Source organism: Arctopsyche grandis, chromosome 1 (genome assembly GCF_051622035.1).
Source record: "Arctopsyche grandis isolate Sample6627 chromosome 1, ASM5162203v2, whole genome shotgun sequence".
Classification (NCBI taxonomy): domain Eukaryota; kingdom Metazoa; phylum Arthropoda; class Insecta; order Trichoptera; family Hydropsychidae; genus Arctopsyche; species Arctopsyche grandis.
Genome location: NC_135355.1, coordinates 19940921 through 19966831, shown reverse-complemented (window position 1 = coordinate 19966831; position 25911 = coordinate 19940921). Strand labels below are relative to the sequence as shown.

Here is a 25911-nt window from a genome sequence, read left to right as displayed (position 1 = left end):
TTTACATGCATTCAAGTGAATTGTTATCAATTGAAGGAAATTAATTCTTTGTTCGACAAATTGAACAGTTGCAGTTGGCCAGTCATTGTTATTAGAAAAAAAACCCGACGAATCTGAGCAGAGATTTTTCAGATGGAAGATACCGTTTATGAACCGTACGTAATTTGACGAAATTAACAAAAAAGCGGATAGCCATCATTTGCATCTGACTCAAATACATATGTAGATTACTACTTAAAATAAGAAGATATACAGGATCCAGTCGGCGTCCTACTTTTATTGTGCGAATGGTGTTTTTTTTTTAGTTATTTTGTGTTTATTATTTGACATGAATAAGTATCTTATTTCCTCGGAAGATTCTAAATTCTAGGATCGATTTAGCTAAATAATATATTATTGAAAATGAGTAAATGGGATTAAAAATTAATTAGGTCTGCTAACTTTGGAACGACTGCTATCTGCAGTGTTCAGTTATTAAAATTCTACGCACGATAATTTAATTTTTGAAAACCCTTTCATTTCAACCCTTTCAAAGTCATCACATCACTATTTCATCATCACTGATAACATACATTTTCACACAAAACAAATTCACAGAATTTTGTTCTTTTTTGGGGTTGATCTTTTCGTTATCTACATAAGGTGGATAAATTAAGCTTGATATGTACATACATGTATGTGAATAAAAAATGTTGCTTTTTTAATACAATATTCGGGGAAGACGTGTGCAGGATATTTCCTGTCCATAGTGGGAGATTTTTTTAGCATAAAATTATTTTGCGGTAGTAACATTTTATAAAATCATATTCTTGTATTTATGTATGTAAATAATATATTACATACTTATTTTACAATTAGGTAATATTATTCTAATATTATCTATATAATTTTCCCATTATTGCTTATATTATTGCTTATTGCAAAAATGTCAAATTTAACGTCAAAACAGTCAAACAGTCATTTTGGCTTCCTTGTATTTTAGAAAATTCCTAATTTTTTTTGGCATTTTTTGGGTTCGAAGTTATTTACTTGAGAAAGCTCAAATGACTTTCGTTTTTAAAATAATCATGGGAGCATGAAAAAAATTAGGAATTTTCTGAAAATAACGCTTCCCCATATTTATTCCCAATGCGAGTACGGAGCACTTTGCGTGGGGATTTTCGAGCGAAGCGGTGACTTTGAATTCTTGTTCATCACTCAATACGTATGAAAGACTCAAATAAACTTCAATAGGTGAATATTAAGCGGTTTTTCATTTTTTAATAGTAAATATCCTCGAAAAAGACATCAAAAACACCTACTTTTTTGAAATTTTTGTCGAGATAAATGGATTGGTTGGATGCACAGGACATTTTAAAATCAATAATTTTTTTTATGTAACGATTCTTTGATGCGACAAAAGTTTTCCACTAGGTCCATTGACGAAAATACAAAATTCACGTTTATCGCTTCAGCCTTATGTATACATATGACTACATATATGAGACATACTATCAGTGGTGTAGTGTTAAATAAATAAGTACCAGGGCGTTATTTAATTTTTACGACCCCCCCCCCCCGCTTTTTTCGTCACTTAAAAAATATATATCCTAATATTGGTAGTACAAATATTTATAAAAAAATCAAATATATAAATAATATACAGTTCTAAAAATTTTGTTAGATGATTCGATTTCGGCATCATTCAAAGTATCTATAATTTTTTCAATGGTTTGTTGTTGGGCAGTTTTTAGATTTTTTTCTGCACTCAAATGGGCATTTGAATGAGGATACGGTTTTAGTAACCAAATGTTAAAACGAGAGTGCTCAAAATATTTGGTATGCAAAATTTTATATGAAATATAAGCAAAAATATTTTTTAATTGTACTCGAAAAACAATTTTTATATCAAAGTACCAGGGCGGCGACCTGTCCCGACTACACCACTGCATACATAGTATATCTCATATGTACATACATATGTAGTAGTCAATACTTTATCCTCTTCATATGACTCCCTATCTGAACTGTAGGATTGTGTACATGAATATACATAATTGAAGGCCGCCTTTCATTGGATTCGGTTCATTTTCGTAACAAACAGCCCCTATATTTCTTGTCATACAAGTTTGTTTTCCTCTGTTTTTTCGCCAATATTCCAGTTCTCGTTGGCTTTGATCCTCTTCGTTCGCACATCACATGTCGTCCACCGAACTACGGACGACATTTTTGTCGAAATTCTCCCGTCTACTCCTTTATTTTTTCCTTTTTCATTTGTCGTCGGGTGTGTTTTTTCCTTCGTCGTCGTTTTTCCCCGCGACCGCCCATATTGGTCAATTACGTCCGGGCGAACGAACCAGGTACTTACACGAGTATGTTAGAACAGTCCAACTTCTAGGAAACTCGGCAGTACAATCTACGTGTATCTTTTGTGGGGCAGCTTCACAACTTTCACGTCTAAATTACTTCAGGTCAAGTAAGTTGGTGCGATGCGGAAAGCAATGGAAACGGAAGAGACTGCTTCAAACCTATAAGTTTAGTGTACACATTTTTTCTTCTCTTCATCCCCCCCCCCCACCCCCCGATCCATTTTCTCGGACTCTTCGACGCTGATAAAGCGTAATGTTGACTTTTCACGTAATTTAGTTGTTCCGTTCGTGGCCGGTGATAATTGTGTCCTCGGCCGATAAGTACTCCGAATCGTAATAATAACAGTGTGTTTCACCGATAAAGATAGCGTGCTCGAGTTGTTCGCAACTTTGGACCACCCTGGAAGTTATCAATACATATAGCCCTACCCCGTATTGCGTGATAGCGTAACGAAAAGAAATTTTATAAGGAAAATTTGTTACATTTTCCGCAACGAAAAGACAGTGAAAAATGGACTTAAATTTTTTCTTTTCAATATAAAACACCAGTTTACTTCTTCCGGTCGACGATATCCGAAAAACCTTGCCTTTCTCCATAATTGGTCGCTATTGTAATTTGTATCAAAATTTACCTTACAATTATGCTGTATATTTTGCTTACAATGTATTTTTAGTAAAATTGAGTGTATCACAATCTAACAAGATAATTTATATAATTTAGTTTTCAATAGCAATTGAAAAGTCAATACCTAATATGAAAGTCTAACTGATACTGAATATGAACACGTGCTTTAGTTGATTTTAATTGATTCGGAATATGAGTATATTTATTATTCTTTTATTTGAAACATACATACAATTTACATTTATATTTATGTGTATACTAAATTTAATAGAGATATACATACATATAAATGTACATACATAGATATGTACTGTTTTAATTTCACAATGGTGTATTTTATCTTTCACCAATGCACTAAATTACATATAACGAATGCGGTTTCAATTTATACGTATTTATTTCCTGTAAATTTAAAACTTACCCAATATAATATGCGTCTTCGTAAGATAAAAATATTACGTATGTTTATCTCGTATATTATACTTATCCAATAAAGTAATAAAGAAATGTATTACTTTTGCCGTTAATTTTGAGTATTGAGGAGTAGTTTGAAATTGAATTTGTTTCCTATACGTTATACCAAAAAACTAAAATCGGAAACGTTGCGGTGTAACTTCTATTGTATTGGGTTGCATTCGCGTTATGTATCGCGTTCTTCAGCTCAGGCCAGGGGTGCGTAATCGCGGACCGCGCCCTATCTCCTTACTAGTTGGCTGACGACTTAATCTAATGTTCATTTTAAGCAAAATAATATATCGGCTGTGCTGCCGTCTCGGCATTAGGGGTGTTGTTTCACAAATTGCCGGTCGTAAATACGCTTTAGTGGCACGTGGCACGCAAATCGGCGCCACCCTGCCACCCCTCCACTGTCGTGTGCTATCGTTCTATTTCTTGCCTAGACTAGTGAGTGTTTATCGGGCGTCTGCGAACCGCCTTTGCCTACCCCTGTCTGACTCCTCTAATTGCTCCCGCTTGCGCTTTTCATAAACCCACTTTTGCTCCATTGCATTTCCCGACCGTGAGTCGACATGGTTTATTTCGAAACGTTTGAAACGATAGCTTTTATGAATTTTTCATCTTTCACATGTACATATGTATGTATGTACGTGTGTACATACATATATGTACATTAAATGTAGTATATGGGGATTGCTAAGGGCGCGCAAAAATATGATCAACTCTTTTTCATTGTGGCGTTGCCGCATCACGGTCAGCTTTTGAGTAACAGGTTTCGTTGAATTTTTAAGTATTCCCAAATTAGACTTTTCCTTCCCAAAAGCGTTTATTTTCAGGTGAAAATAACCCTCATTTTCGCGAATCTTATGGTAGAAATATTTCTGCCGCCTATTGTTATTCCATCTTCCCATCCGTCGAGTACTCTTCCCATATACATTCTCCATATAAATATGTATATTAAAAAGTTCAGAAGAGAGTATGCGTCCCTGTCGAATACCTTTTTGGACTTGAAATTTGCCCGAAAATATCTCATATTCTTACCTTTGCTTCATTACGTATGTACATACATATGTATATACATACATACATATAAATTATGAATGAATGTTTTATTTTATTTTAAGATTTTTTTGCCACAGTGTCTTTACAGATGCCCAAAACGACACTGTGACCAAATATTTAAATAAAAATAATAATATTTATTGTTATGGGCGCCATGTTATTATTAGCCATAGGATAGACACAGTGCCTTTTCCAGGAATTGGGGCGGTTTAGCTCTATTTCCAAAGCTAGAGTCCAAAAAAAAAAAAACGTTCGGCGAATCTTTAACAATGCAATGAACAATGCGCAGCACCCTATGGGTCCGTTTTTTTCTAGACGGCACCTTGGTTATCCAACCTCTAGTTATTAGTTGTTTTGGGAAACCTCTTCTAGGACCTTCCATAGGCAGTTGGCAATTGACACAGTCAAAAGCTTTGTGTCAGCTATGAAGCAAAGTATTACAGGAACCTTAATTTTTGACATTTCTCGATTATTTGTCGTGTATTTAACGTTACGTGATATGTGTTGTACTAAGATCTGTTGTTTCTGTTAATTGTACGAATATTTAAATTATTATTTCAGTAAATTATTATAAGTAAATTTTATTGTAATATCTATATGTCCAGTTCTTTGATATAATATAAACTATATTAAAATTAATTATTGAATAAAATTGAAAAATTATATATTTTTTACATGAAGTCAATGTAATTGCAGTTTTTCTATTAGGTGGATTGTTTCGTTGAATAATTACAAGACGGTACAAACTATTTGCAAAAAACTGATCAATGAATCAAATTGATGTTTTTTATTTTATTTAATTACATTATAGGATGTGTTTTATGAATTCTTACAGAAATCTGGCCATAGATGCGAATGGAAAATTTGAAGAATATGTATATATTGGCGATCTCAAAACGAGATCGCCAATATGGGAGTATTTTTTGCGTAAAACATCGTGGAGTTTCCAAAATGTAATTGAATCTTTTTTTTCACGTACATTTGATTTCCCGGTGCTAGCACCGGGATCCCGAGATCGAAATTTCCAGCACCGGTGCTGAAGTAACTTTCTGGGATTGGAAGCACTAAAACATACATATATTTATGTTTCAATTTGATATTATTTAAAATAATAAATTTGCCGTAGATCTGTCGAACGGAGGTGGTAGCTTACTTTGGAATATTTATCTAATACAAACATATTTGGTTCATATGTAGCTACTGACCATTTAATTTAAAAATTACTAAGAAACTATAATTAATAACTAGCCAAATTTAGTTTCCTTGAATTAAGTAATATTATATTAGTTCGTACCATATTTCACCTGATGTTCTTTATTTTATATTATATTTTTAATTAAATATGCTTGGAAAACTTTTAGGAATGCTAATATTAATCAAAGTATGGCTCATTAGTGGCCCGTTATCGTTATTGCCTAGTGAAACGCGAACCAACACATTGAACGCCAGACAGAAAGTTCGTTCAAATCGATGTACACGTCATTTATCACCTTTTATAAATATATAAATACGTGCGTAGATAGGTGATTATTTATATCATCGATAATAACTTTTTAGATAAATTTATAATTTCCTTATAATTTAAGAGCGTTTTCGTAGTTTGTAGTTATTTTAATAGTTGTTCCTTTTTTAGCTGTTGAATTTTTGATTTTTCTAATTCTACGAACCTTCGGTTCAGTAATTCAATTAAAGTGAAGCTTGCCCAAGAACCGGTACCCCACTCGTGTGTAAAGAGGTCGTCTAGATATATGTATGTATTTGCTTGCTAGACTTGAACCCTGCTATTTATTTAGGATGTTCGGCAAATACTATTGAGAATAATATGTATACGTAATATTCCAGTTCGGATAATAGTGAAACTAGAGGGAAGTGTATCGTCATATTGACACATATCATTGTGATTGTTTGCCGTGCTGTCTATTTTTTGCTTGATTGAACCTCTTCGCGCGTAAAGCTTATTCAATTTATTACATGTGCTTGTTTGTTTTCAGATACGAGTATGAAGTCTTGCTGCAGAATTCTACGTTTTGTCTCGTGCCGAGGGGTCGTCGATTAGGATCTTTCCGATTTCTCGAGGTCCTCCAAGCTGGATGTGTTCCTGTTCTCTTGTCCAACTCTTGGAGGCTTCCTTTTTCCTCAGTTATAGACTGGAACAAAGCTGTGTTGTGGGCCGACGAGCGCTTACTTTTACAGGTATTTAATTTTATCTTCGGTTTATTTTCGTATCGAATATTGGTATTTTAATTATGAAATATGAAACGTAATTTCGACTTGATAAATAATTAATCGATTTTCTTCTTTGAAACTTTTGATTGTGAAATTTATCCGCAAGCTGTTATTAACCGTCGATTACAATTTACTCGACGACATAGTTCCTTTTCGAGATAGACGTATCGAAAACTTTTTTGATGGATCACTTCGACTTTCACTTTAAATTTGAAAAGTTTACAAAGCCCTCAGCGAAGAAGCATTACACTCATTCTTACGGTGTACTAAAGTGTATTTATTTTCATCCCCATTGAGTACATATGTACATATATTGAATGTCGTGCGGTTTTCTTCTTCTTTTGATTTTTTTCAGATTCAGAACGAGGGCTGTGACTATTTAACTATCGGATTGCGTGATGATTGTCCAGTTACTTTGGTCTTTATCAGTCAGACTTTTTGTATACTAATCGTCTTTTAGTTGTTGCTTTTCGCGTCGCGTCGCACTTTGTTTTTGTACTGCGGCGAAAAGCTTTCACTAATCTCGATATACGTATAATGTATCGTGATTTTTAACCCATTTTTCCTATTCAAAAGACATATTATTGATAATGTTCCATTTTCACCCTTATCGTATATACTATCGAAAATCACGTACAAAAATATAAGGTGTACGTATTTTTTTGATAATTACTTGCGTTGACATTGAGTTGATAAATACACTTACCATTTTTATTCAACATTATGAATTATTCATGTGCCTCGACAATCATTGAAGCAAAATGTAACGTGCAACTTTTAATTAAATTTAATCACTTAATTGTGGTTTTGTCGGTATATGGTAAATTAACTAATTACGTGCGCATAAAAACTGTGTACATTTTAAATAAATGACTTTAATTTTGTGATAAACTTTTACAACAAGCCAAATTTTTACGATACACTATGAAAATGTTATGTATATGCAAAAACTAGAACTCTTCTTAAAAATTCTAATAACACTGTTCGACAAATGACGACTTTTTTTGGTTCAGAGATGAGATATGACTTTTCTTATTGATCTATACCCAGTGAACACGAATCTGGTAATAAAAAATGTTGATTGACTCGAGATTCGGAGATATATATATATATATATATATATATATATATATATATATATATATATATATATATATATATATATATATATATATATATATATCTCCGAATCTCGATATATATATATATATATATATATATATATATATATATATATATATTTTTTTTTTTTAAATCGCGCGATTTTCTATATCTTGGTGTTGTTCGGTCGATGTCTCAAAATTCCCTGCGCTGCAAACGATTGCAAACCAAGCGTGTGCATGCTCTTTTCGCTGCATGCTCATTTCATACTTTTGTCTCGGCTTTTGCCATTTTAAACTTGCCAGAAAGATCCAACTCAATTTTAAGAATTGCCAATGATCAATGTACATCGAAATGTCATCTGCTCAACCCCATGAATATCTCATCTTTCGTACATGCTGAAATTCAAACAGTTAAAATGCAATCGAAATGAGCATGCAGCCGGGTGGTTTGCAATCATTAGCAGCAAACCCCTCAAAATCTATCAATTTCCTGTTCAAAATGAATATTGGAATCTTTATTCGGGTATTTTAACTTTCATTTGTAGAAATTTACTCTTTACAGCTTTCAAATCTCTCTAAGTAGTCGTCCAGTTCAATTCAAATATATTGAGTATTTTCTATTGAAACATGTTTATTGGGATAGTGTTCTGGCCACACTATTTTTTGTTTTCGTTTAAAAGGGTTAATTGAAAGTGTGCTGAATTTTAAATCGGTAAAATTTCGAGCTGAAAGCTCAGAAAAAGCAATACATGCGTGTACATACATACACATGTATTGAAACAGTGATATCTGAGTCAGAAGAACGTTTTGCTAATGTATGAATGTATGTACATATGTGGTTTTAAGTTCTATTCCTGGAATAAATCTAAAAAACTGATAAACATGTATTTCAATGATTATTTGATAGGGTTTATCAAGATTATTCGGTTTTTTTTAATGTAACTTGAGTTGAAACGAAGCTGGCATTACCAAATAAATGTAATTTAAAAATCACTAAAAATTGACACGTTATCCAATTTATTGAATTATTGGTAATGAAATAGGTATAAATAAAAAGTAAGTATGTGCATTCATTCACATACACATAATCATTGTACATATGTATATGTGTATAAATTTCATACGCAAACAAATCAATTTAATAAAAAAAATATAAGATGGAGGAAACAATCGGTTTTGGTCACAATACATCAAATACGTGCAATTCAACGATTTTATTTAATCACTAGTTTTATGCCCGTTGAAATTTCAGCGGAAATTTTAACGGGAAATTTCATCTGAAATTTCAGGTGCTTTCGGATTGATTCATGATTTAAAATAAAGTTATAACATGAATAGTAATAATTAATCGGAATCGGAACTGAAACAGAAATCGAGAATCGGTTATGCCAATTAAATTATGCAATAAAAAAAAAACTATGAAACCCGAAGTCAACATCGAAGTCAAAATTGGAGTCGGAATCGCATTATATGAAAAGTACGTATTTTTACATCGCGTGACGTAAGCAAAAAGATCTGTGAACTATGTGTGTTTAATTTACAAAACTCAATACCCACAATTATGTATAAACAAATCCCTGTCATTGACCTCGCAACCTTGAATATTATGCATTCCATATATATTATATATATATATATATATATATATATATATATATATATATATATATATATATATATATATATATATATGCATATGTATATATATATATATGTATATATAGATGCCCCCGGTGCCGGAGGCATCGGGGGCGCTGGGGGCGAAGCCCCCGGGGTGCCGAAGGCATCGGGGGCGCTGGGTGCGCTGCGGGCGCTGGAGGCGTCGGCGGCGCTGGGGCCGAAGGCCCCGGAGCGACGGAAGCGCCGGGGGCGAAGGCCCCGGGGTGCCGGAGGCGTCGGCGATACACAAAATGTAATTCGTAATTCGTAATCACTTCGTAATTTGTCATTCGTAATTCGTGCATCAATTTCTTTCCGAAACCAGTCGATTCAATATCTTTAACTTTATTTTTATTCGAGTTTCAATTCCTTTTCGAAACCACCCGTTGAAATCAACGGGTCTAACACTAGTGTTTATATAGCGAGAAGGAAAATTTTTCAATTATTGTTTTAAAAAAACTGTAATTTTTGTACACATGTGTATATACAGTCGTAGAAATAGAAAATGCCACACTCGACTATTTTTACATTTTTTTTTAAAATTATGTTCGATATTGTAATTTTCAAAGAATTCTTGAATGGAGGGTTTGAAGTTTAATCAGTAAACTTCAATTTAAGCAAATAAAAAAATGGAAATAGTTAACAGGATATTATTGGAATGTATGCAGAAATAGAAAGCGGTCATTAACGGTAATTGTGCCGAAGTTGAGCCAATGTAATTTATGAGGATCAGACTATCCTTACACCATTTTTGTTGTTAGATTTCTAAAGGTAATATTCCTTGTGAGGTATTGAAAATATCTTTTGTGAATAAAACTACTTTTGGATAATGTTATACTTATTATATTCTAATATTTCGTACTGCCGCCTCGATTTTGAATAATCGCCAATATACGTTGATTTCGTACAGTGAATTTAAACATTCCATCGTAATATCATTCTCCCAAGTTTCGATTATATTTTTACGCAATTCTATGATATTTGATGTACATCGTTTTGCCAATTTTCTCTTTAAAATAGCCCATAGATTCAGATCTGGATTGTTTCCCGGCCATTCTAATGATTTGATGCCCAGTATATTCCTAAATTTTGTGATCTGTAAGTGATAAAGGATATTATTAATCATTTAGTAAAAGATTTAGACAAAAAAAATCGAAATTGTACTCCCTGCTCGAGCGCGTGACATGGTGCAGAATCACTTGATAAATCGGATTTTTGAATGTTGCGTTATTTTCTCGATCGTTGGAATTACAAGATTTAAAAGCACACTTTTGTGCTTTTCTACATTCTTTATTCCCTCAATAATGGTCAGGGATCCTAAACCATAGATATGCGGTAGTACACCCTTAAACCATTAAATGGGGTGAATACGCAACGACCGGAGAAATGCATTCCGCGCGGAATCTTTCGCCAACTTTCCGACGAACCATGCACATCCCATCCCGCCCAAAGAAATTGAACTTCGATTTTTCAGAAACTACAACCCTTTTCCAATTATAGACAGTCCAATTCCTATGATTCTTAGCCCAATTTATATGATTTTTTTGCATTTTAAGTGTAAGAAACGGCTTTTTGGCAGGGTGGTGTGGCTGATATCCAGGCTCCGAAAGCTACTTCCTCAATGTTTTTTCTAAAAATGTCACATGATCTCATGCTTGAAGTTCTTCTGGAATTTCTACCGCTGTTTTGAGTGGATTTTTGCTTGATACGACGATCTTCGCGAACACTGGTCACACGTCATCTTCCGATCCCAGGTTTCCTCCCCGTAAGAATTTCTCGATATTTTTTCAAAAATCGACGAACTGAATTCTCTACAAATCTTACCCGACGAGATATTTCACGTATATGTAGAAAGATTTGCTTCGAATTACGTAATAATTTTTGATTTTAAAACAATCGACATCTGTTTCGAGTTATCCATTTTTTGCGAGATGTTTTGCGCGATGACGCCCAACAAAAAACTGTTGAAACTTAAACACTTGCATTGTATCAAATATCGAGTACTCGAAGTGCGCCATAAAGCTCATTGCTAAATACTTTTTGAGAAAACCGCGTTCTTGTGTTCACATAAATAGTGTCCACTTAATGCTGTCGGGCACTGTACAATAAATATGCAGGTATATTTTTGACGACAAACGTTTGACATGATGAATGCATAACAGTGCCATTGTAATCACAAGTCAATCCTCATATATTATGATATGGTATGAAAATATACATACATACATGTGTATAAGTAAGAGTAGATAATTAAAAATAGTCTAGTCCAATATATTAGTCTACTTATTTAGCGAGAAAAATATATAAGGAGCTGATATATGTCTGTATGTAGCTGGGCTTGGCCGTTTGTTAGTAGTAATCCCCGGTAAAGTCGACGCGTTTTGTCTTATAGATTTTGTCTGGGAGGCACGTTTGTCACCGCTAATCCTGAATGTTGGGTATATGTATGTGAAGGCCATCGTTCAATGTCAGAACGTCAATCTTCATTTGGCGTTGATCAGTCAATTAGTCGGCATAATCGCTCAGCGCCTCTGGACATATTTTGATGAGTGGGCCCTCCCACTCTTCGACTTTGTTATTCCATTTAAAATCTGAACGGTGGCTCGGTAATTAATTGGAAGAGGATATACAAAAGCATTCCTTTGTAATTTGTAATAATAACTAGTTGGGAGATATATAGTGAAAAACATTGTATAAGTTTGACGGATATCATATTTCACTACATATATTTTCATGAGATATTTATGTTTTCGTACATATCTATTATACATAATTACATATAATAAGTATGAACATACATATTAGTCGTTTCAATCGGAAAAGCCTTGTGTAATAAATAAGGGATATTCTTTAATTCTTGCTTATTTAGACTTAAATATCTGCACTTGATATGTAACATGAATAATCTGAGTTTCAACAGTAAATATAAGTTTAAAAGGAATAAAAAACATAAATACTATAACTTTAATTTTTTTTTTACTTCAAATAAAATTTCAAATAAAAGCTTATAAACGTTCACGGACAGATCAATAGTATTTTACTATTCTTTATATTTAAATATGTATTAAGTAAAAGAGCATACATTTTTATCTGAATACTCTGTATTTGCTCAGATCTGGAGCGGCTTAATTAAATTTCGTTTTCAGTGAAATGGTACTCACTCACACGTAAGTACCTATAAATAAGGTAAATTTGGTTGAATTTCGCGGTTTTCGTTTGTTGTTTTTACGTTGTTTATTTTCTTGTCGTAGGAGGCGGCGACGGCGAAAAAGTTAATTTCTACCCTCGTCGTTGGTATCTTGATTACCCTCACCATCGCTACCTACTACCCTTTCTCCCTTCCCAACCTCCGTATTTTGGAGAGGTCTTTACCGAATTATTCGCTGGCTTATTCGATCGCGATACTTGTTTATCTAATCGGAGCTTTCGTTAAAATATGAGCTGAAGAAGCGTCGCGAACCCCATAGCTTAAGCCAACCTCTCGTCTCCGACGCGTAACAAAGGATGAAAAAAATACTCGAGAACCCACTCCACGTCCTTAAGGTGCATATCGGAATCGGAATAAATTGTGTCAATTACTTAGAAGCGATTGGTTTGAAGGACTGTCGGTTCGGTCGTACATACATATCTTGATAAATGCTTTTCATCTGACACTGACAACACACGCACACGCACACACACACACTAACCGAATTAAAAAATATACATATGTACATATGTAAATTTTGTCGGTTACTATGTAAGTGAAATAATTCAATTAAGTGTTCCTACATTAATTTTAAAATGTAATTTCTTTACAAGTTTCTTCCAACAATCAGGCATTTTTCACTATGTATTAGGCACTATGTACATATATTTGTATGTATACTTACAAAATTACATGGAATTTTTATTCCGAATATTCAAATGTTTACCAAATCAGAATTCGATTAAATTTTTATACTAATTTTCTAAAACTAATTTATACAATTACAACAGTTTACTGCAGTTACTGTCTAATTATGAATTCATATTCAAAATATATTTTGTACGTATAATTTTGACTGAATTGCGTGTCGGCCGCATTTTTTTATTCCTCAAGATTACAGAAACAGAGATTTTAGTATTTAATCGGTTAAATACAACGTAAAAATTAAATATATTAATATTAAAAATTAAATATATTAATATTAAAAATTAAATAGATGAATATTTTTAGATGAAAAGTATGGATTACTTTCCGACCGGTGACATTTAATATGGCATACGCTGTAAATGGCGATCCTATGGACTGTTCCTTCGTCATTCATACAATTCAGCACATTTCAGTAGTGCATGTTGGTGTCGAAAAATTTGTCAATTTTTCGTCGTTGACGAACGTCGCACAGAAATAAGCCCTAGGGGACTTTCCGGCGGAAAGCTCCCTCCCTCCCAGTGCTTCCACGAGCTCGCAGTTTTCCGAACGGAGTTCTCGAGTTGCGCTTGATCCCATTTTAATCCGATACTTTATCAAGCGAGAATGATTTTGGATGGCATCGTTCGCTTCGCCGAATCTCATATTTCAGCGAGGATTTGTTCGATTATTCCTCGCCTCCTTCCCCACCCGCTCAATCGGGATTAGCGCAATCGCGAGTCAAATTGCGCCCTATGTGCAAACGAGCTTGATTTTTTCTTTAAATCGATTGTAATGCCTGCTTCGTTCTTTTTATTTGTACTGTATATAAGTACTCAACAATATTTATAGGGTTGGACAGTGGTAAATTTTTGGAACACATTGTTTTATTGTTTGTATACGAGTGACTTTGTAGGCTTTGTCGGATTTTTGTATCACAAATTAAAAATAGTCAAGTGGTATTGACACGAAATTTTGGCGTTGCCTAGCCAAGTCGTTGGCGTTAACAGTTAATAGAATGGCACGGTGTCCGTCATAATGAATTCTCTATTAGTCAACTGACACATGAAACCTAACCTCAATTTACTACATATAATGTATGTTCAATAAATACATGCGTCTAGGAATGGTGGTATTTTCAAAAGGAAAAAATTATAAAGGCAAAATTTTTAAGATTATATTATTTCAATTTGCATAAGATTTACTGAATATAAAGATGATAATTATTTATAATTATATGTACTTAAATTAGCTGTCTTTCAATTTTAATTTCTTTTGACTTTTATTTAGTATTTTGCGTAGACATTTCAATAGGTGGTTCTGGAAGTGATGTGTGATTAAAGTTAAAACATTATTTTCGTACACTTAATTGTGAAAAAAATGTGATCTTATGTCTGAAAACTGCCAGTATTCTGTGATAGATTTAAAAAAAAGAATAAAATTACATTAAAATAAATTGCACTTCATCCGAATTATGAAGTTATTACTACTATTTTCTATAAACGTAATATTTGTACATATGTATAATTAAAAAAAATCTCACAGAGTGATGTGAAGGATGCCTATTGTGAATAATTGCGAGTAGTAGAATTTACAAAGAAACTTCCGATTCAAACTTGCTGGAAATTGTATCGCGTGGAAAATATTTATGAAAGCTTGTTTTGTACTGCGCAAAATCATACATTTTTAAAAACCGTTTTTAAATGGTGAATGAGTGAGATCTTAAGACTTGATGGTTAGGAGTTCTTGGGGGTGTTTGGGAGTTTGAGCGGAGTCGCCCCGTAACGAGCTCCTTATTAGAATTTCCGGCGAGACGCTCCTTGAGCAGTCCTTTGTCCCGCGGCACCAGAACGAGAAATCAATCTAGCACCTCCCAACCCATACCCACCACATCCCTTCTCCGACCTTAACTTGAAGTCAAGTGTGAAAGCTCCACCGAGTATTATTGTACGACTGAAACAAAGGGGAATGTTTACAAATCTACCCATTGTGCCGCATTAAAATACTTCTTTTCTTTGAATACTTGAATCTTGTGTGTTGCGCTATGTTGGCTAATGAAGAAAATCGTTGATATAATATGTATGTATGTATGTATGTGTGTACATACATATGTACATTAAAATTGACTCGCTCCCCTGCCGTTTTAAAGTTGCCTCGATTTTATAATTGATGTTGCAAACACTCGTTATCTGCACAATTTGTGTAGGTTTAATATAATCGAATGATATTATATATATATATGTATAATAGTTACCGTGTCTCATGTTTGGTATTTCATTCAAATTTGTTGCGATTAATTAGAGAGAGTAGGCGTTGTTTGATCAATGATTTTTAATTTACAGCTCATATATGTATGTACTTTTGTTAAATTAGATCAATAAAAGTGAACGCTGTACGTATAATAAAGGTTAATGATAAAAACAACCTTTTCATAACTACTTTGCTCTGTGGGGTTTGGAGATACTTTAAAATTAAAATTTCCTGTAGAAAATATTTTTTATTAAATTTTATTATGGATGAATTTTGTGCCCAAACGAGGTTCAATGGAAGATGAAAATATCATCTGTTTTCTTTTAGCGTACTTCTCTCTCGCTCTCGGTGTAAACGAGTTTGCCAAATATTGATTGTATCGATATATTTCATCTGGCGACTGCTCGGTATTTTCACGCTTAAAAACTCAAATTGTTTTCTTTATTGTTCGAATTTATAATTATTGTTTCGAAAGCAAACGACGCCCCCCAATATAAATCAATTTTTCTTAATTAATTCCTGTTACCCAAAACTCGTTGTTTGTTTTTCATTATAAAGGCAGATTGCGTTTTCAGAGCACTCTTTCGTTTTATACAGTCCATAACATACGCACGCAATACTTCCATCGGTTTATATTTTATTCAATTATATTTCCTTTTTTTGATTTCAATTTCATATTTCACTTCAAGGTAAAAAATGTTCTCGGAGAATCGTATTTCTCGAATTTGAAATCGCTTCGTTTGATTTTTATTTAAATAAAAATTTTCAACGTCGTCAAATCGTTTTCGTAATTTTTCTCTTATAATTTATCTGTAACCGGTGTCTTTATTGAGAACGTAAAATAAAAAGATTTGCTGTCTCTGATTATTCGGCGACTGTATCGTTTTGCATAACAATCGTCGCTAAATTGAATAGGAACTCGTGAAACTTTTGTATCTCACACCCTTTTGTATTTAGATTTTTGATGATTTTTTCCTTCCTCATTCTCTTTCTCACTTTCGTTTTACTCGGATTTTAATAATATCTAATGCTATTTTTTTATATTCGTATTTTTTAGTACAAAATTCGCTGCTGTGCTTTTTTCACCGTGAAACGTGATTTATATTAGAATTATAATTGAAAAAGTAATGGTGAATGAAAAACACCCAGTCAACACCAAGAAATATCGTATTAAATTTTTCAAAATGTTCACTCATCAATGATATTCAATGTTTATCTTAACTATATTGTAACCAACATTACTTTAAAAATGGCATTTTGGTAGAAATATGTATGTACATACATATGTATGTATGTATAATACATGGTTCAATTTCAACTGAACACAAAAAATGATTTCTTTTTATCCTGTGTTTAAAAGTCGTGTGCTATCTCGTCACGTTCAATTGTCTGGTCACCAGTATGCATACATATGTATGTACATCTTTATTGTACATATGTACATACATCTTTATTGTAAGATAAAAATTTATATTAGTCGTGTCTACATTCAAGTGTACAAATCTTATGTCATGTATTCGTGTTCGATAATGATATTTTCACAGTTTTCTTGGAAGAACGTAAATTTTTTATTCGCTGATCGCCCAAGTGGCCGGGCGTTTATTATAAAGCGTCCTCGATTTAAAGATGGCCGGCCGGTCGGTCGAATCGCTCGCCATGGCTCGGCTTTCCCATTCACGGACAGGGACCGAGAGGGTGGCGAAAGTGCCCATTCAACATTTTCCTTTGTAAAATGAAACGAGCCCCCAGTCGGCTTCTAAAGGAAAAACTTAACGCGGGTCAAGCACCGGAGCCTGCCGCGCTAATGAGGCAGATCTGCTGACATAATCTGAGAGCGGACACCACCTCTCTTTCCTCACCTCCATCCACCCTCCTAACCCCCTCAACACTGACACATTTAATTTTCTTGAAGATAGTCGAGAAGGCAATTGTTTCACCGGTTCGGAAGAAAATCTAAGAAAAAAAATGTATAAAACGTCTCAATTGTGCCTTTTGTTTAAAATGTACCTATTGTTTTTTGTATGTATTGTATTAATACATTAAAACGATCATAATAACTTTTTCTTTTATTCTTTCAGGTGCCGGAATTAGTGAGGTCGGTAGGAGCTGCTAGGATATTGGCTATGAGGCAGCAAACCCAACTGTTATGGGAACAGTACTTTTCGTCCATAGAAAAAATTGTGTTCACCACTTTAGAGGTACATATATTTAATACATACATACCTACACACATGGGTCTAAATCACGGCATCGAAAGGTCGAAAGATCGAAAAAGCAAATATCGGAAAGCAAAGATCGAAAATCAAAAGATCTCAAGTCGAAAGATCAAAAATAATTTATGTATGGTAAACGGTACTATGTATATATGTATATCAGTGGCATGTGGTGAAATTATCTCTGTTTTTGTCGTACAGCCTTGCTTAATGTGCGCGGGCAGGATACGGGAGGAAAAACCTGTTTCTTGTATCCTGCTCGCGCAAATTAAGTGAGGCTATACGACGACGGGGGGGGGGGGGGAGAGAGTTTTACCGCACGCGACTGATATGTATGCTACCCGCTTTTCATATATATGTATATGATAAACGAACATTTTCGATTTTTCGATCTTTCGATGCGGTGACGGTAACCGCTATATACATACATAATGTACACTGCTATCCCCTTACGAAGGTGTATTTTAATATTTCTATTGGTTGAGTTTTAAACTTAAATGAACCAATTAAGTGTACATTTGAACTGCATTGGTGACCATAATTTTAAATATGTTATAAAAATTAGTATACATATTTATGGACACTTTTTCCAATGGAAAAATTACGTCTCTTTTACTAGTATGAATCATGACAATAATACGCCTTTACGAAATATAAATATATTAGAGAAAAATTCGACCTCGAGATTTTGACTGATTTGTATTTAAACACGTAGTTGCACTATGCGTGTATGCAGTGGCGGCTGGTTTGATGCTGTATCTCTATCGCTCAGTCATGGTTACATCTGTGTGAGCAGAGTTTCCGAGGACTGCTAGCGCTCCAACGAAACAGTTCTCGCACACGCATAAGAAAAGGGATCTATGTACTTCACGAGACCGAAAGTGAAAAGCCCGAAAAAGCAAATATCGGAAGGCAAAGATCGAAAATCGAAAGATCTTATGTCGAAAGATCAAAAAAAAGGGTGCATGGTAAACGGTACCATTTATATATAATATATATGAGTGGCATGCTTTGAAATTATCTCTCTTTTTGTCATAAAGCCTTGTTTAATGTGCGCGCGCAGGATCTGGGAGGAAAGGCCTGTTCCTCTTGTTCCTTTTGTATCCTGCTCGCGCAAATTAAGTGAGGATGTACGACGGGGGGGAGAGACACTTTTACCGCACGCCACTGTGATATACATATACTAACTGTTTTTCATATGTATGCATGGTAAACGAACATTTTCGACTTTTTAACATTCGGTGCGGTGACGGTCACCCTAAGAAAAGCTGTGTGACGAAGAGAGACAGCAACTGACAAGCCGCCACTGCGTGTGTGTATTTTGAAGATAATCCGAATGACATTAATTCTTTACTCAGAATCTAATCACTAGAGGTAGGACCGGAAGCGTGTCGTTTATTGTTCAATTGTTGTAAATGCTTTGTAAAAAAGGTTCGGCAAATCTTTAACAATGCATTTACAACATTTGAACAATAAACGGCCCCCTCAGAGTCTGGGCTTTACAGTAATCACAATGAAACTCTGCATCAGTTAATGAAATGCTAATCATTACACTGCAAATATTTTTCAAAATTTGAAGTCGTACTGGTAATTTATTAAACTGGTAAATGCGTTAAACTGAAACTGTAGGACATTATGTACATATATAGTATTTTTACTTTATCTATGTACTAACAATATATGAAGTTTTGTGATCATGCGAAAATTCCAACTCGAGATTTTGACTCGGAATTGATTACTGATTCCGTTTTCATGATCTAGAAAAAATGTGTGTGTCTATGTACTTTGGGGATTTTTTGAACACCGTTAGTCCTATCGAACTGAAACTTAGTATCGGGTACTGAAATTCTTATCGACACGATGTAATTTTTTTTCAAATTTTTAAGTTGATTGGAAATGGTACCTCCCCTTATATGTACATACATATGTAGGTATCCTCTTTTTTTAAGTTTTTGAATTCAATTATCTCCCAAACCGCTAATTGAATCGGATTAAATTTTGTTTACATGTAATAGAAATAATAATCTTTATAACCTTATATTTTTTAAATATTTTTATCTGAACCGAAAGTAATATTTTACTCAAGAGAATCGAGGTTTTTTATGTTTTTCTCAGAAACCTTTTGGTTTATTGAACTGAAATTTCATATCTAAAAGTTTAAGCGTAATACCAAGTTATGTATAAAATTTGGTAAGCATCCCTCAACCGGAAGTGGTAGTTTACTCTTGTTCGATTTTTCTTCCACTATTATGTTCTATGTTCTTCACGATATAATTCAAGTATAATTCTTTTATCAATGTGATCTACTAATCTTTTATCAATGTGATCTACTAAAATCACTAAATTTAATAAACCGGAAGTGGGATTTTTTCCTCTTAGAAAGGTCATAAATGTTGTCGCCTGGATTCTGTCTACACCCCTGAACGTATTTAGTTAAAAACTAATATTTGTATTATTTATGTACTAATTTAAAACTGCTAACGTTTTGGTCAGAATTTGTAAACCGGAAGTAGTTTTTTTTTAAACAATATTTCATTATTTTATTTTGACCTTTTAAATTATTTTTATTTTCTTGATATTTAATGTTTATAATATTGATAGTGATTTTAAGTACATATTACAAAAAAATTGAACAAAATCCGACTACCGGAAATATGTAGAACTTTTGTCTTGTGCAAGTTTTCATACATTTTTATTTTTTTTATTTAAGATATTTGCAATCGACCCGTCGGTCATAAGCAGATTTTATAACAATTTATTTATCAGAAGATTTGGCAATTCATTAATTGCCAGCTTTTTATCCATTACTCGAGCACTCTGCGGCGCTTTAGTCTAGTGTCTTTTGCACTAGACTTTATAAGAGCTTTTGCCAACTCGTTTGAGTGGGTTTCGAGTCTACGCTTGTAGTTTTTTGTATAACTTTCTATTTCCGTTTTAATTGTTGGTATAGATACATGTTGATGAATTTCAGTGTTTCTCGCAAACCATGGGGCTTTTGTTATTATTCCAAGGGTTTTATTTTGGAATCGTTGTAAGATTTCCACGTTAGAGTTACTACTCGTTTCCCATAGTTGGATACCATATGTCCAGACTGGCTTTAGGATTGACTTGTATACCGAAATTTTATTCTCTAATGTTAGACTGGATTTTCTTCCTATCAACCAGTTCATTTTGTGTAGCCGCTGGGTGAGTTACTGTCTTTTATTTTTGATGTGATCTTTCCATGTCAGTCTCCTGTCAATGGTGAAACCCAGGTATTTTGCTGCGGTACTTTCAGTCAGTTCATCGTTTTTCAGTCTGACTACTGGGCAGTTCCCTCGTCGAAGTGTGAATGTGACATGAACAGATTTGCCAGTGCTAGCCTTCACTCGCCATTTTTTCATCCACTCTAATTATTTTATTTTATTAGCCATTTAATTGATCCTGTAGCACTTCCGATGCGAGCGTGGGGTCACTACTACTTGTTAGGAATGCTGTGTCATCGGCGTACGTTGCTACTGTGACATTTTTGTTTGGTGTTGGGATGTCTGCTGTGTAGATCGTGTATAATATTGGTCCCAAAATTGATCCCTGTGGCACTCCCGCTCTGATTTTGTATAGCGTTGAAAACGCCTCGCCTTGTCTCACTTGGAATATTCTGTCCTCGATATACGATTTAATAATTGTGTATAGAGTGTGTGGGAGCTCCTTTTTGACCTTATATAGCAACCCCTTGTGCCAGACTCTGTCAAATGCCTGTTGTATATCTAAGAAGGCTGCAGAGCAGTATTCTCTATCTTCCAGAGTTTGTCTGATTTTTTGGACCACTCTATGGACCTGCTCGATTGTGGAGTGGTTTGCTCTGAACCCAAATTGGTGTTCTGGAATTATTCCTTCCTCCGTCACTACAGGTAGGATTCTACTCAGTAGTATCTTCTCAAATAGTTTTGAGTTCAAGGTCAGTAAGCTAATCGGTCTATAAGAGGATACTTCGTTTGGGGGTTTGCCGGGCTTAGGTATCATCATGATTTGAGACACTTTGCAGAGCGCTGGGAATTATGATGTTCTTAAAATACTGTTGAATAGCATAGTTAAGAACACGATTCCCTTCCTCGGTAGTTCTTTTAAAATTACCGCAGTGATTAGATCAAATCCAGGAGCTTTTTTAGGATGTAGCATTTTTATGTGTTTCATAATATCTTTAGGTGTTATGCTCTTTATGGGTTTACACATCTGAAAATCTGTTTTTAAAAATTTATCTATCTCTTCCTCGGATTCATCTTCTGCTTCATACATCCTGAAGAAATTCTGCATAAATTTCGGCTTTTTCATCGTCATTTCTTCACAGCCGCCATTTGGGTAGCGTATTGGTGGAACTGACTGCTGTGGTCGCTTGAAGTTCCCAGTAGCTTTCCAAAGCGAGTATTCATTCGCTTTGAATGTCAGGTTGCTTAAATATTGGTTGAAGGATTCATGTTTAATTTCGTTTAGCATTATTTTGAGTTCTCTTGATGATTTTTGAAATGATTTGCGATCTGCTTGTAATCGGCTTGAGATCCATATTCTTCTTAATCTTCGTTTTTCTTGTATTTTTATTTTTATTGCTTTGGGGTAGTTAAGATTCTGTTTTGTGTTCTCGTTTTGACAGGGCGTAGATTTCCAGGCTGCTATTTGTATTAAGTTAGTTATATATCTAGTTGTATCTTCTATTTCATTTCCTGTTTTAAGTGGTATTTTCAAGTTAATATTTTCCTCCAAGTATGTTTTGAATGCTTCCCAGTCTGTTTGTTTATTGCACAGTGTTTGTCTTTTTTTCTTTTTGAATTAGTGTTGTGCTCAATGTTATTATGATAGGACAGTGATCAGACGAACCGTCCATGCAATTTTCCACATTCATATACAGCGAAGACATCCCCTTGACTATAAAAAAGTCAATCAGGTCAGGGTTTTTGTTTACATCGGCTGGCCAGAATGTAGGTTCTCCTGTCCACAGTGTTTGCATAGAATTCATATCAATGCTATTTTTCAGTTGTCTGCCTCTTGGTAGTGTAATTCTGGAGCCCCAATGAGTGTTTTTTGCGTTCCAGTCTCCTCCAATGATAAATCTATGTCCTAGAGTTTTAAATAAGTCATTGTACATTTCTGTAGTAATTTTGTGTCTAGGTGGGCAGTAAATTGCTGTGATTGTTAATGGTCCTCTCCAGTCCAGCACATTTATTGATGTTGCCTGGATATGTTCAGTTTTATATTCAGGTAGTTCGTAATGTTTTATTGTATTTTTTATTATTATTGCGGTGCCTGCATGTGCAGTTCCATCAGGATGATTAGTTTTGTATACCGAATATCCATGTAATTTGAATGTCCTTTGTACAGTGAGATGAGTTTCTGAGATCAATGCTATGTCTATAAATTGTGTTTTGATAAGGATTTCCAATTCTTCTCGGTTATTGTTTATACCATTGATATTCCATGCTGCGATTCTAAGTGATTTAATGCCTTTGATATTTTTCGAGTATTTAAATCCTAATAATAGGGATGTTATTTGTTGAGTGATTCGTGCTTTTATTGACATAGTTTATTCACTAGCATTGTGATCAGTCCCATTAGGGTACCCATTTGCTGTCTGAGAGTGTCCATTTTTTCTGCCTGTTTTCGGATCAGTTCGTGGAGCAGATCTCCGGGTATATGCTGTGGTTCCATTTCGTTAGCTCCATTCTTCACAACATCGGCGTACTGTCTTTGCTTTTTTCCATCTTGTTAGTTTGGTTATGCTCTATATCATTACATTTGCGCTCAATTTGTATCGCTTTCATAGTTATTAATATTTCATAATCTGTCTCTACTGTTCAATATCGAATTTTGTATTCTAACTTTTTATTACTCAAATACATAGATAAAGTCATGGGTTGGTCACAACCGAATATTTTCATATATGATATTAGTTTTTGTATAATTTATATATACGGTATTATTTATTTTATAGTTTTGGACCATTGTGACATTACAGGAAGAACCTTATGCGCCACAATGGCCTACATTTGAAAAAAAATAAATTTAGCCTACATTGAAAACAAAAATAAAATAAAGTAAAATACATAAAAAAAAGAAAAAAGCAAAAGCAGAAAAACATGATAAAAAAATACATACATAAATAAATGTATGTACTATATGATAATGGATAAAATACTATTGTATATTATAGTCATTATCAACAATTGATCGATAGAAATGCATATATGTATGTAGGTCGGTAAGATAACTATTTGTGATAGTATTTTTTTAAAGGGATTACCGTAGAAATCAAGTTGGAATTTAGAAAATAAAACACAATTAGATTTGATCTTGAATCCCAAATCTCTATAGCTTAGATGTATGTAATACGCTCTACCGACCGCTCTGCCATATGATTGTTCCTATTCCAGATTTAGAGGTATCTCTCTTGTGTGAATCTTCTCGTTTTATTCAAAATTTTATCTGGTTATAAAGGTAGATGTAATAGTAGGTGTGCTGAGCTCGAATCGGACATAATCATTTTTCTTTATTCATGACCTGCCCGTATCGTATCGTTTATGTCTTCTTACTCTCGCGCAGTTTATTACGCAGAGGAGCACTAGGCACGTGTGCTGCGAAAAATACCCGAGGCCGTTTCCGGATCCGGCCTTTTCCGGTCGTGCGCGTGCGCTGTCAGATAACGTTTTAGCGCGTTTTTCCGCCAAAATTACAACCTTTTACCCGATAGAGCATTTGCTAGAAGAACCCGTGGAACAATTTTCGTTTTTTCAGCTAATTGAGCCGTTATATTTGAAAGTTAGTCCAATTTTCATTTACAGAAACACTATTTCTGTTTGACTTAATTCACAAATCGACTGAAATCACTTATTTTAATTCGATATGTCCAAAATCTCAGAAAAGCAGAATAATTGTATTATAGGCCACCAGTATTTTTACTAACCTCTTTTTACTTTCACTTATTAAATATTGTTTAACATTAAACATTATAGTTAAATCAGATAAATTGACAAACTCTGATAGGAAACGATCGACTAGGATGTCATAATTAAAGGACGGATAGGAAGCGTGCTTTTTCAAGGAATCAGGGCGTTTTGGGTCTATTTACAAAGTAGAGTGCAAAAAAAAGGTTCTTCATAAAATTGAACAAACACGCGAAAAATTAACAATGTACAGGTGGGCGAAAATTCGGAAAATGTTTCGAATCCAATATTTGTATATTTGAATCTAATAGAAACATTTGTATCCAATCTCATCCCGAATCCGTGTTGTAAGTATGATTTGAAGTATTTCTATGGTACTGTCGGGCAGGTCTGGATATTTATGAATTATGACATCCTAGTCGATCGTTTCCTATCAGAGTGTTAATTTATCCGATTTAACTATTGAATCGGTTGTTAAGAAATTGCCTCACACCTACCATTTATTTTCAACAATGTCTGATTATGATTTAAAATTTCTATGTGATACAAATTATACATACATATGTTATGTTTGGCCATAAGTGTCGATTTGGGGTAACCTGTCATAGTCCATACATACATAGTACTCAGCAAATCGGACGGTGTCATTTCGGCATTACAATCTAATATATAATTTCGAAAGAGACTTTGTATGTTTGAAACTATGTATATATGTAAGTATCTTTGGTTGGGAACTTCGTAAACAAAACAATGTTTCTATGACGACAATTCAATTGGTTGAATATTATATTTTTTTCGATTTAAATAAACTTAATAAAAAAACAAATGAATATTTACTATTAGATTCGCCATGTTTAAGCTGTTTATATTACGAATACTGAGCGAAGCCGGGTAAAACAACTAGTTTAATATAAAGATAAATTTTTAAATATTTTTTCAACGCATCTGATGAATTGCTCTTGGCTTCTTTTTTATATCAAGGATCCGTTTTTATTCGATTATTACATCAAACGTGTTCTCTTCCAAAGTGTATATATGTACATATTTTCGTCAGCGTAAAAAAGTATTTACTGAAACAACACTGGGGCGTGCATGGCTGAATAGTGAAAAATACAAAAGTAGGTCGAAAGCTTCCATTACCCTCTCCGTTTACCATCCTTCCGTGTTTTGTTCTCTCTGTGCATTGC

General features: G+C 34.0%; 1 protein-coding gene across 2 annotated transcripts in view; it reads left to right on the top strand.

The window, feature by feature from the left end:
- ttv (exostosin glycosyltransferase 1 ttv) overlaps positions 1 to 25911 on the top strand; it is a 224634-nt gene that overhangs the window by 162771 nt on the left and 35952 nt on the right. For both annotated transcript variants that reach the window (XM_077431210.1, XM_077431220.1), the window contains exons 2-3: positions 6483 to 6684; positions 17679 to 17798. In XM_077431210.1, the coding sequence (XP_077287336.1) occupies positions 6483 to 6684; positions 17679 to 17798 (322 nt within the window). The remainder of the gene's footprint in view (positions 1 to 6482; positions 6685 to 17678; positions 17799 to 25911) is intronic.